The 14,039-nt window shown below is 34.1% G+C and overlaps 1 protein-coding gene across 4 annotated transcripts in view; it reads right to left on the bottom strand.

The window, feature by feature from the left end:
• Window positions 1-13,433, bottom strand: part of LOC133202597 (disks large homolog 1-like) — a 58,547-nt gene extending 45,114 nt beyond the window's left edge. For 3 of the 4 annotated variants that reach the window (XM_061338436.1, XM_061338438.1, XM_061338437.1), the window contains exons 1-4: window positions 13,210-13,433; window positions 9,704-9,835; window positions 6,918-7,054; window positions 4,339-4,452 (exon numbers count right to left, since the gene is read on the bottom strand). In XM_061338436.1, the coding sequence (XP_061194420.1) occupies window positions 4,339-4,452; window positions 6,918-7,054; window positions 9,704-9,835; window positions 13,210-13,228 (402 nt within the window). In that variant the 5' untranslated portion in view covers window positions 13,229-13,433. Of the gene's footprint in view, window positions 1-4,070; window positions 4,102-4,338; window positions 4,453-6,917; window positions 7,055-9,703; window positions 9,836-13,209 lie in introns of those variants that run through there. The other variant, XM_061338440.1, reaches the window with a different exon arrangement.
• Between the last annotated feature and the right edge of the window lie 606 nt (window positions 13,434-14,039).

The raw sequence follows: 14,039 nt of genomic DNA, 5'->3' as shown, positions 1-14,039 counted from the left end.
TGTTAAAAGTGTTCCTGACCACAATGATATGAGGTGTGAGTTGTGTTTCTGATCAGTTCCATCACATTAAGCTGTTTGTGCTGAATTTTATTTCTGGTACTACATACTTATTCATCAAAGAATTTTATCTTCTTGAATCATTGCTCTAATTGCAGCTGTGGACATCCATTAAATGAGAAAAAAAACATCACTCTGTTCAAAATTTAGCCACTGAAATAAATAAGATTCATTTTAAAGACATTGATCTTCTAATTTTAAAACTGAACTTAAGTATTAGACTGTATATTCATTAAGGGACAAGTTCAGGGTTCTGATACGGAGACAAACACTTGTCCCCTAAGATGGATGTTAATTACAAAATCAATGATCTGGTTGAGGCTTTGATCAATTATCTAGCATGTCTGTCTCTCTATAATATGTAATTACACTTAATTCTGACTTAAACACTCCCCTCTTCACTCCTACCAAATGATGCCTTGGCTTCTGCTTGAATAGAAGACTTAAAAGGGGGACAATTCATTATGGATACCACAAAAACAGATGAAAATTGCTCAACATGCTTAAGGTATTCAATGTATAATGAAGGGACATTGAATAATTTTGAATCATTTTAAACTAGTTAAATATCCATTGCTAAATAATGATGAAAGTGAAATGAACCAAATTCACATGACTGATAACACGTAAGAAGCCGTTCATTTTGCATCTTAAACTTTTTTAAAGAGTTATCTGCCCTTGATGAAAAGAAGAAAATTTTGACAAAGGATTCATTGTATTTCATATTTTAATAGAGAGTTTATGCATATTTTCACCAAGAGATTAGTATGAAGTTCAAATTACTTTTTATAATGTCTTAATTATACATATGCCGCCCATAGACTTCAATGTAAAATTCACAGTGCAATTAATTGGACAATAATCAAAATTTTATAAATTCCTTTGGTGGAGTATTTTTATTTGATAACACCTTCAAAATGCTACCATGATTCAAAATATTGGACCATTCTTTTTTAGGTACAAAATATGGTCGTTATACATTGAATACCCTAAATAAAAATTCAAAGATTGTCTAATACAAAAAATGACCAAAAGTATTGTATAATTTTTTGTATAGACTTCAATACTGATTTACCTAAATGTTTACAGTCTGATCTCCCCTCTCCATACTCTGATTCTACAGTATGGTTCTATATGTAAACAAGAATACACAGACATCGGGGGATTGGGGGGGGGGGTTGTAAAGGGGGGGGGGGGGCTTACAGCTGTATTTGCCAAACTAATGTTTGAAAATGAAAGCAAATCATTCATGTCTTAAAGGGGCCTGGACAGAGTTGCTTTTTTTTTTTACTATTTTAAATTTCTACCTTTATTAAAAATAACTTCAGTTTAATTGAATATTCTTAGAATTCATTCTTCTAAACATCACATCAAACATCTGTGTTTGTAAACATGGCACGAGCTCTGTTATTGTTAATGTTTACATTTGACCAGGTGTGTTCAATTTGTTTAGTCTGCACACATCATTGAGCACGGACTGACAATACTGGTGACTTGGTTTTGCTTTCTCGCATTTCTACTCTGAATTTTCTGGATTATAGTTTTCATATTTTTCATCAATACACAACAAAATTTCTACTTTTCTCAAGCATTGGGGACAAAGTTTACTTAGTGAAAGTACAAGGATATGTGTCAATCAAACATGACCCGAAAATTCGTAATTTTAATAATTTCCACATAAAAGAAATTTCTTAACATGCTTTATTATATTTTGGCATGAAATGCTCTGGCAACATATAAGTCATGATATTATACTGATAATTTTAGAAAATATTAACTTCAAATCTTTGTCCAAGCCCCTTTAAGATGAAAGAATATATGACACTTATAGACGTTATTAACTAACAAGAGGCCCATGGGCCACATCGCTCACCTGAGCACATTGGCTAGACACAAATCAGTTCAGTATTGAAAAGATTACCGGGGGGGGGGGGGGGGGGGGGGGGGGGGAGGAATTATAAACTACCTATTGATGCTTCCATGTCAATATAACAAATGGCTTTGTTGTACTTGAGAAGATTTTAAAATTTTTTTCCCATATATTCCTTTGTAAAAATTTGATCCCCCATTGTGCCTCCTCCCTATCCCAGAGGTCATCATTTGAAAACTTGAATCTACACTACCCGAGGATTCTTCCACATCAATATGACAAACATAACTTTTCTGTTATTTTTTCTATCTTTTCTTATATAAAACTTTCGATCCCCATTGGGCCCCACCCTACCCTGGGGGTTATCATTTGAACAAAAATTGAATTTACACTACCTGAGGATTCTTCCATATCAAAATGACTAAACATGATTTTCATTTCATGAGAAGAAGATATTTTCCAATATGTTCCTATGTAAAATTTTTGATCCCCCATTGTTGCCCATCCCTATCCCCCGGGGTCATCATTTTAACAAACTTGAATCTACACTACCTGAGGATGCTTCCATATCAAAATGACTAATCATGGCTTTGCAGTTCTTCATCAGAAGATACCTTCCTGTATATATTTCTATTTCAAACATTGATTCTCCATTGTGGCCCCGCCCTACCCCAGGGGGTCATGATTTAAACAAATTCAAATCTACACTACCTGAGGATATTTCCAGATAAATATGAGCAAGCAGGGCTTTTCTGTTCCTGAGTAGAAGATTTTTAAAGATTTTTCCTATATATTTCTATGTACAAATTTGATCCTCCATTGTGGCCCCGCCCTACCCCCGGGGGTCATGATTTGAACAAACTTGACTCTACACTACATGAGGATGCTTCCAAATAAATATGACTCATCATGGCTTTGCTGTTCTTGATAAGAAGATTTTTAAAGGTAAATTTTCCTATTCTATGTAAAACTTTGATTGCCCATTGTGGCCCCCCGCCTTATCCCCGGGGGTCATGATTTGGACAAATTTGAATCTACACTACCTAAGGATGCTTCCATATAATATGACCAATTAGGGCTTTGCTGTTCTTGAGAAGAAGATTTTTAAAGGTTTTTCCTATATATTTCTATGTAAAACTTTGATTGCCCATTGTGGCCCCGCCCTATCCCCGGGGGTCATGATTTGGACAAACTTGAATCTACACTACCTGAAGATGCTTCCATATAAATATGACCAATTAGGGCCTTGCTGTTCTTGAGAAGAAGATTTTTAAAGGTTTTTCCTATATATTTCTATGTTAAACTTTGATCCTCCATTGTGGCCCCGCCCTACCCCCAGGGGTCATGATTTGAACAAATTTAAATCTACACTACCTGAGGATGCTTCCACATGAGTTTCGTCTTCCCTGGCTTTGTGGTTCTTGAGAAGAAGATTTTTAAAAGATGCTATTAATTTTTCACTAATTCTTTATTATCTCCCCTTGAAAGAAGGCGTGGCCCTTCATTTGAACAAATTTGAATCCCCTTCACCCAAGGATACTTTGTGGCAAGTTTGGTTGAAATTGGCCCAGTGGTTCTTGAGAAGAAGTTGAAAATGTGAAAAGTTTACAGACGGACGGACAGACGGACAGACAGACGGACTACAGACAAAATGTGATCAGAAAAGCTCACTTGAGCCTTCGGCTCAGGTGAGCTAAAAACTTGCAAGACAAGGTAAATCACATGTGTCATCTTTAAAACTCGAAGGTGGACTTATATGATAATTATTTTTTGGAAGTAAATTTATCTGCATCATTTTCAAGACTTACACCGGGAGGGGAACTATCTGAGACTTATATAACTTACTGAAGAATGTAAATTATTTTCATATGGACCAATGACAAGATTTAAGAGAGAGGGGAACTAACTCAGACTTGTATAACTTACGGGAGAATATAAATTATCTTCACATGGACCAATGACAAGATTTACAGAGAGAGGGGAACTAACTCAGACTTGTATAACTTACCAGTGGTATGATTTATGGTGGGAGGGGAACTATCCGAGACTTGTATAACTTACTGGAGAATATAAATTATCTTCATATGGACCAATGACAAGATTTACAGAGGGAGGAGAACTAACTCAGACTTGTATAACTTACTGGAGGAGGTAAATTATCTTCATATGGACAAATGACAAGATTTACAGGGGGGGGGGGGGGGAGGGGGGGCTATCTTAGACTTGTATAGCTTACTGGAGGAGGTAAATTATCTTTATGTGGACCAATGACAAGATTTACGGGGGGGGGGGGGGGGAGGGGGGGCTATCTTAGACTTGTATAGCTTACTGGAAGAGGTAAATTATCTTCATATGGACCAATGACAAGATTTACAGGGGGAGGGGGGCTATCTTAGACTTGTATAGCTTACTGGAGGAGGTAAATTATCTTCATATGGACCAATGACGTGAGGTTTGTTGTTGGTGTCATTTCTGAGTTCCGGGGGAGGGGGAGGCAACTCTTCATCCACTGGTGCAACAGACTTCTACAAAACAAGAGAAGAGCAATCTAAATATTACTCTTGTTCAATCTGCTTAATGCATATATGTTCCCTGACACTGATATTATTTTGTATCTTTGATGATTCAAGACTTCTACAAAACAAGAGAAGAGCAATCTAAATATTACTCTTGTTCAATCTGTTTAATGCATATATGTTCCCTGACACTGATATTATTTTGTATCTTTGATGATTTCAAAATTTATCCAGGTGCAGTCATCTTTTAGTCAATAGTAACAAAATTAAACAAGAGGCCCAGGGGTCACATTGCTCACCTGAGCACTTTGGCTAGAAAAAAGCAGAAATCAGTTCAGCATTGAAAAGTTTAAATATAAAAGATATTTGGGTGGGGGGATGATTTGCACAAACTTGAATCTACACTTCCTATGGATGCTTTTGAATTAACATAATGACTTTGTTGTTCTTAAGAAAAAAAAATTTGTTGATATATCCTTTATATTCCTTTGTATAACAATAGGGCTGTCACGGTTCCAAGATTTTTCAGGTCGGGTCAGTTCTGTAAATTTTCGGTTCGGTTTCGGGTTTTTCGGGTCGGGTATTTACATCTATTTTAAACCTCAATTTCTTGAATTTAACTTGAAAAATCTTTATTTGTTACATTAAATTTACATTGGAAACAAGTCTTAACCATGTGAACGTCTAGACATCAGTGACTTGGCCCACTATTAGCCACAACCTGACCATTCCTGTTCGTTTTGATAATTATCTAATACTTCCGTGACAAGTGTTTTGTCATGGAATGAAGTAGATTTCAGATGTGATGTTTATTTATCACTGTTATCGTCATCCTTCCTTTGATTTCGACGCCATTTTTTGTATTGAACAGACTCTAATATATAAACCAGACCCGAACCGAAATCCAGAAAAATGGAACCGGAACCGAACCGAACAACTTGGACCGCGGTTCTCGGTTATTTCGGGTACTCGTGACAGCCCTATATAACAAGGATCCCCTGTTATGGCCCCTCTTTTCTCCTGGGGGGTCATGATTTGAACAAATTTGAATCTTCATTATCTGAGGATGCTTTTATATTATTATGACCAATCATAGCTTTGCTGCTCTTGAGAAGAAGATTTTTAAAGAATTTTTCCTATGTATTCCTATGACTAATCATGGCTTTGCTGTTCTTGAAAAGATTTCTAAAGAATTTTTCCTATGTATTCCTATGTAAAACTTTGATCATCCATTGTGGCCCACCTTACCCTTGGGGTCATGATTTTAACAAAGGACTATATTCTGTAGTGGCCAGTAACTGCCCCCAAAATAAAACTTTGATGAAGAAATCTTTAATTATGTTCTAAACCAGGTGGATATTTGCAGACTTCAAAGCATTAAATATTTTTATCAACTATGACATCATTAGTTAGATATGACGTCAATAAAATGACGTAAATTCCAAATTGCAATGATTTTGAGAGAAAATAGTGTATTTTACGTCGGTATTTTGTTTGGAAATTATCGAGCGCAGGTCTGCTCAGACTAGATCTTTTGATATAATGTGTAGAATGATAATGTCAATGAAATACGTGAATATGGTACCTGAGCAAGCTTGCGCTCTATAAATACTATAGTCAAAACTGAACAAACTCTGTGCATTTTGGCCTCTATTTTAAAAATAACGGAAATCCAAATAGTTTGTGACGTCACAGAGACAAGAAAAGCCAACTAATTTTTCCAATTTCATAATATTTTGTCTTAATTTGGATTATTTTATACAATATATGCACTTTTTCTCATTTCAAGAGATTTTCAAAAGTTGACTATTATGGGGGCAGGAATACGCCCTTACCGTATATAGTTCTTTGAATCTACACTACCTAAAATGCTTTCATATAAATATGACCAATCATGGCTTTGCTGTTCTTGAGAAGAAGATTTTAAAAGATTTTCTCTATGTATTCCTGTGAAAACTTTGATCGCCACTGTGGCCCCACCCTACTCCCCAGGGTCATGATTTAAACAAATATGAATCTACACTACTTCACAATGATTCCACATAAGTTTCATATTTTCAAGCACAGTGGTTCTTGAGGAGAAGATTTTTAAACCATGCCATTAATTTTTGGCGAATTCATAATTATCTCCCTTTGGAAGAAGGTGTGGCTCTTCATTTAACAAACTTGAATCCCCTTTATCGAAAGATACTTTGTGACAAGTTTGGTTGAAATTGGCCTCGTGGTTCTTGAGAAGAAGATGAAAATGTCAAAAGTTTATGACAACGACTACAGACAAATTTCGATCAGAAAAGCTCACTTGAGCCTTCAGCTCAGGTGAGCTAAAAATGTACATAAATCAATCTATCTTTGATGATTTCAAAAATTATCCAGCTACAGTCACATCCTTGTCAAAGGCAAAAAATTATACATCAATCTGCTGGAAAACACAGCTGATGCTTCCTGCTTTGTGAAATAACCACTTTATATTTTACCTCTATTTTTGGTTGGACTACACTGGTGATGGGTGGTTCTCTCTCCCACTTACTGGCTATCTGTAAGGTCTCCAATGTCTTCTGTTGTGTAGATTTACTGTCATCTAAGAGGGTGCACTCATAAAATTCTTGAATGTCTGTAAAATACAAATGAAAATATAAAGTAATACTGCACTAAAAGATAATAATTCTAGATGTACAGAAAATAGTCTTCTATTAATGACTATCATCTTAGTAAAATATATTTGTAAGTCTATGTATACATATCTTGGCTATGATAATGTGTTTGAAAATTTAAACAATTTTAATATTTTTTATGAACACCTTGTATAGGATTTTCTTGCTGATCAAAAACTTTTTTTTTTACTAAACCTCAGATGAATCATGTACATACTTTGTATTTCTAAATACGCATTACTCATTTAGTTGACATATGAATGTCCTGCAAATTCTACAACCTATGTTCAAGTCATTACTTGATAAATATTAGAAAAAACAAATACATATGACCAGGGCAAACACTGAGACAACACACAGTTCCTGAGTCACTCAGTGAAGCAATTTAAACTGACAGGATTTACGGCCTGGGAAAATTTATATTCTGAACTGAACAAATACTATTTATCTGAGTGTCCAGGCACTTATGTAGGTCGCCTCAGGTCAACCCTACAGGTAAACAAAGGTAAAAGGACAGGTAAAATAGGACAAAGTATTCACACAGTACATCATTAACAATGTGGGAGATGTAAGAGTTGTCCCTCACATATAGCTACTGTTGACTGTCTAAGATCATATGTCCATTAACATTTCTATAATCTATAGCAATATTGATTGGCCTGGCAAGTGTTTAATGTTTTGTTTCCCGTTTTTGATATATTATTTGATGTACTACTTAAACTACAGGGCTATTATTCTTAACAACCAAACAATGCTGCATTTCATAAATCAGAATATTTTTTTTTTCCTCCTTGCATTTACATCTAGTATCTTTCCACCATGTAAACTGAGATTTAATATTAAAATCCCAGAGCTTCAAACATATATCCCTCTCTAGCTGGATACAAAGCCTTGCTAGATTATGGGTAAAAAATGTACCAAGGGAACATATGAGATATACATACAACCTAGATTCATTAAATAATATCCATGGTTGAGTGCACTCTCAACAAAGTGACACAGTTGCCATGACCTTCAGTATGACATTGAGTTAACATTTAACGATCTACTGATACCTCAGTAAACTTAAAACATTCAAGATACAGTCTTCTTGTACTCAAAAACAAATGATAAATTGTACATGCAATAAACAACAATTCTAATATGAATAAAAACTTTTGCTAAATTTCATTCAGTTTAGAAGGGCAATTTTCAGGAAATCCTTCCAAAATTTCTGGATTTGAGGCATAGATTTAGGCAAACTAATGTGTACCATTACATTCTATGTTCAAAAAAAAAAATTCAGAATCTGTCACCTGATTAACACAAAATACAACAATCCCTGAAATTTAACCTTTAATCAATACATCATCATGATCATATATATCTATCATACTACATCAAGTAATCACAAACCTTTTGTCTCATTTTGCGTTGCTTTTTTCATTGTCAAGAATTATAAAGCTTCAGAAATATAGCTATATTCATCGTATTTAGCTTTGGATACACATATTTAAGGATTTTACTACAGTAAAACATGTCTAATCCAGACACCAATGGTTCCGCATAAAACAACATTCCGGATCAGACAAATTATAAAACAATTGAATTTACTGAACAATTGAATTTACTGAAAGGATTTAAAGTTTTTATCGGATTAGGCAAGATTTTGGAATACACAGAATCCGGATTAGACAAGTTTCACTGTAATATCTGCAGCCTGCTCAGTTTAATTGTATTAGAACACTCTTGGTTCTAATCTATGCTACAGTGGACCATTTCAAATTATCTATAATCAATGATGCTGATCTAAATTCTATAATCTATAATCAAAATCTAAAAAAATAATTGCAAAATGTTTACACCCCAAAACATACTTTGATAAAGTTTACAATCTGAAATTTTTACCAGTATCTTTAAAGTATCATCCTGACTAAATTAGGAAATGTTAGAGCATATGATGTATTTTTTTTCTCTCCTCATGGCCTCTTTAAACTGTTTTGGATTTAACAATGACACCTGTCTTATATATATTGGTGACTACTTCACCAACAATAGCTCAATACCTTTCAATAAATCTTTGTAGTTGCTAATATATATATATGTAGCTTTAATAAAATAAAATGCATATGAATTTAGATCAGCATCAAGCAATCACTTAGACCACTTTGTCGAATGATGTTCACTCCATATCTCCTAGTACACGATACAGGATCTCTAAAAATCTGATGATCAATTTGTTTCTCCCTCAACAAAATGTGGGATATGCAATATGCAATTTATCTAGATCAATATGCTTTTAAAAGTTGGCTAAAACTTTTCCACACCTCAGAACCAAATAAATATCTTTCCAACTATGAAATCTGTGACTACTCATACATGTAACATGTTATTGTCAAAAATATCATCATGAATTACAATAATTGCACACTAAAGACCTGAATAAATCTGATTGGTACCCAGTCTAAATTAAGACTGCAGCTCCAGCAAACTGATTATCCTATATAAACAAACACAGAAGTGATCGAAACAAATTTACATACTGCTATGCCTCAGCTGTGTCTATTTGGAGGCATCAATCATGGCTGATATGAAGTGTCCTTAAGTCAGTCACATTTTGAAAGTCTTACCCAGTAATGCCTGGAAAAGCTTGCTCTTGAAGATCCTGATGACCCTCTCTATGGCTATTTTAAGCTGCTTGTCCTGTGTCTGTGTTAGTCTGGAGTGGTAATCCTCCAACAGCTCCAGGGCCCGATGAGCATCTACAAAATAAGTACCAAAAATAACAATAGGTATACTTGATTTCCGGCTCATACCATACATATATCTGTGCTGCACCTGAAGCAGAGACAAGAGTGTAATCCATAGGAAGAACAGTGTATTCAACATTCAGAATTTTAGACGGGACCAAAGAATTTTTCTTACAACTAATTATTACAAATGCTATCGTATTTCAGTATTTTTAAAATATATCGCCCTACTGGTACTGACTAACTTGATGGAAACGGGCCCATGTTTCTGTTTACAAGCCAACTAAATTGGTCAGAATAATAAAGTTTTGACAAATTAATGTCTTATAAGCAAGATAAAGGTTAAAAATAGTTGCATTCTCTTGTTTTCTCAGTCTGAAGTAATTGGTCTGGTCCCATGTGTGCATTAGGGTCACATGTGAATGTCCTATCAAAGGACTCTTGTGTTCTGCACTGACTGCTGTTATAGACTTGAATATATGTATGGCTAAGAACAAGTAAACCTGTCAAGGTCATAATACAGAAGCACAAACAGTCATCTATCTAAAAAACATGTTTTTATGACAATGTGTAGTATTGTGTACACTGACATTAAAAGAAAAATTGAGGAACATCTTCTACCATGTCTACTGTACATGTAACCTTGAAAATTCATCAAATAATTGTAGAATACTACCTTAATGTATTTCCGTACAATCCAAATTGATATTATTTCTAAAATTAAGTTAAATAAATAAAACCTTTTTAACTTTGTTTAAAACTCATTTCCTTTGGAGATGATGAATTAGATATCACAGACATATATGCATTCTGAACAAGATTTTGCACACATCTAAATTCTTTCTTTAATGCAAAATTAATTTTCTAAATACATGTCAATCAAAATAATTAAATTTTGAATAGCTTCCACATAATAACATAATGTATAAAAGCTCTTGCACTTGTCTGAATTCAGTAGTTACATCAAATACATTATTCAAGTCTCTCACTGCATTCAAATTGGACGATACATCTAAAAATAAAACCTTAGGCCATACCAATTTCTAATATAGTTCGTCGTATTCGCCGCTTCTATTTACAACAAATCCAAATTATAATATTATAAAAAAAAATCTGCGCGCGCGTCCAAAAATATCCGTATACAATTTTTTTTTCTCGACTTTTTACACAAAACGCACAAAAGACTTGGAAAGTTGTTTGACAGAAGCGCGGGATTTAGAATGTTTGTAACAGTTTGTGAAGTTTTGCACGATGCCTGTGTAACTGTTCGTATGTACCAGGAGTGAGCATTTAGCATCTCCCGACGCCCGGGGCTACCATTTTTGCGGGTCGGGCTAGTGGTTTTCTGCAAGAAGGAAGCCCGTCGGGCTAGTAAAAAAATTAACTACACACGCAATACATGACAAGCACAATCGGTATTTTCACTCATTTTTTTTTTTGCTATAAAATTCCCAACCAGTTAAAATTTTCCAGACAACATGCTCCGACTGTCAATAAATCTCCATAATCTTATCTGTTTTACAGTTCTATCTTCCAAAAATGATCGTTTTTTCCTAATCCGAATTTCCTCTATTCCTCCATTCATGGTAAATACATGCAGATATCTCATTAAATTATTTACGATCACTCAATCAACTGAAAAATAAGTGTTTTGTGACTTACATAAAATATATTTCTAGTGTATTCAATGATTTAAGATGAAAACAAAATGAATTTAATTTCATTCTAAATGAGCTAGTGCAATGATCAGAAAAAGGAAAGATAATTTATTTAAATTCATTTTAATTTTCTTTCATAATAATTTATACATGATTTAAATTGATAGTGAGAACTTTTAACTTTAATTTTAAAAAGAATGACCTCAGTACCCTGACTTTTTCAGCAATTAATTTCTTCTCAACATTAATAAGTATTTATTTTAATTTTTGCCCCTCTGTTTGGGCTAGTAACTTTTTACTTGGGGCTAGTAACTTTGATTGACTTACTTGATTTTTTTTATTGCACACCCCTGTGTACTATAGTTAAAAACAATGGGTACAAAGTAGTTCCATACACAGCAATAGAAATGGAAGCATAGGAGACATTTGAAGCTTTGTTTGATGAAACAATAAAGAGAATATCATCAACATATGAAAAATACACACAAGGTTAAGTAAATACTGACCGTATTTGTTCAATAAAAATTAAAGAAAATTCAAGAAGCGATGCAATTGTGATTTTGAAACCTGACATGACCTTAACAATTTGCAAAGAATTAAACAGAAAATTTGTAGAAATGAAACTACGTCTAAATTGCAATGTTACGAGAAACAAAAGAAAGACGCGTTTTCACATCTTATGAGTACATAGAAAACGTTTTCTCTCCCAGAAAAAATAATAGGAAAAAGAGGAGAACATAGAAAATTTTGCCACCTATATTAATTATATTTGCTCGCCTCATAATTTTGAAACCCGAAATGAAAAATAATATTTGTAAAATTATTTCGCTCGCTCGCCTCACTTTTTATTTTTGAAAATCCGAAGAACTATTTTACAAATTGGCGTGGCCTTATATTTACATTTCCAATAAAATTCCCCTATGATTCTTTACAAAATAGAGTACAGTTCATTTTCTCATGAACTACCATGAATGGGCATGAATATCTCCATTGTTATGTCATAATACCGCACGTGACGTCAAAACTATAGTGCAAACTGTTTTGCTTTAAAAATGACAAAGGAATGGCGTTAATTGTTGCAAATCATCAGAAAAATAATGTAAATATAAAAAATGAATTTAATTTGTGAAAATTCATGAGGTACATGAACTACGACGCTTCACGCCGGCATATTTATAATGAAGCGCTAACGCGCTTCATGAAATATGCCGGCGTGAAGCGTCGTAGTTCATGTCCTCATGAATCTTCAAAAATTAAATTCATTTCTTAAATGTACTACATATTAAATAGTTACTTTACAATAAAAAAAAAATTACCCATTTCATGTTGATAACTAAGAAATATTAAATCGGATGTTAACAATAAATTGTGCACTATGTATCATTCAATCATAAAATTGTATCCCCCCTTTCCAGTATCCCCACCCTTAAAAAATGAGGATGTCTAGAAAACACAATACTTCCGTCATTTTAAACAATTAGTGATACCATGAACAACTACAAGACAGGCTCATCTGCATCTAATACCTGAGTGTCATGTTTATTATAAACATATCGTGAGTCAACAGTGACCAAGACAGTTCAGCCTCATATTCAATACTATATACATTATACATAACGATCAAGTTATTTACATTAGCTTGTAACAGCACGTGCTCTTTGTTTATCCCAGTGACTACAAGGTTTAGCACTTGTAGTCTGTAAACAACATCGCAATGACAACACCGACCTTGTTTTCGGACCGGCATGGTGTTTCCGAGGGTTTTTCCTCGCAGCCTGGGCTTGCAAAGCACCTGCTTCTAAATCTAGAAGACAGAGGAAAGGTGGAACTCGTGCAGAGTGAAGGGGCGACGTGCAAGGTGCGCGGGAAATGAGTTAAACATCCAAGGAAGTCACACAGGAAACGATGAGATGCGTATTTACCATTAAAGATGGCGGATTACTCGAAATAATTGTCACGTGATAAAGGGAGAAGTCATTAGTTTTCTACGTTTCCTTTGTTTGAAATATTATATTTCATCTTATTCTTGTACTTGTGTTCTTCCTGACCTATCTTTATAGTTTTTTAATCAAAATAAATAAACAAAATCGTACGCTTTTTAAAATGATGTCGAATTAATAAATGACGCGTAAATTACCACTCCCTGAACATTTTGAATGGGTGTGACAGGTGGGATATGACCTGCTTATAAAATTCCTGTCATATCTGACAAAAATACAAGCTACACGATATTTAACATGTTATACTCGTCCTCGGCTGATTAATTATGCTTTGGATATCTTGGAAATTGGAGAAACTTAAATATATACAGTAAAAGAAAATAATTATTAAAAGAGAATTTCAGTAACACCTGCATGATCGAACTTATAGCATTATAACTTTAAAATTAATAGTATACACTCATATTACAGAGAGAAAATCAATTCATTATGTTACCTACAACTGAGAGAGAGAGAGGGGGAAAAATTAATTGCACCCTTTAGGATCTGAGACATTCTTCAGGTGTAAGTTAATTACTATACTGACATCTCGAAGATCGATTCCATTTTAACAGGGAC

This window comes from Saccostrea echinata, unplaced genomic scaffold, assembly GCF_033153115.1.
Source record: "Saccostrea echinata isolate AGI-Se365-2 ecotype Australia unplaced genomic scaffold, CSIRO_AGI_Sech_v1 ptg000047l, whole genome shotgun sequence".
NCBI classification, from domain to species: Eukaryota; Metazoa; Mollusca; class Bivalvia; order Ostreida; family Ostreidae; genus Saccostrea; species Saccostrea echinata.
Note: the sequence above shows the minus strand (reverse complement) of the source record. Positions and strands in the feature narration are given on the sequence as shown.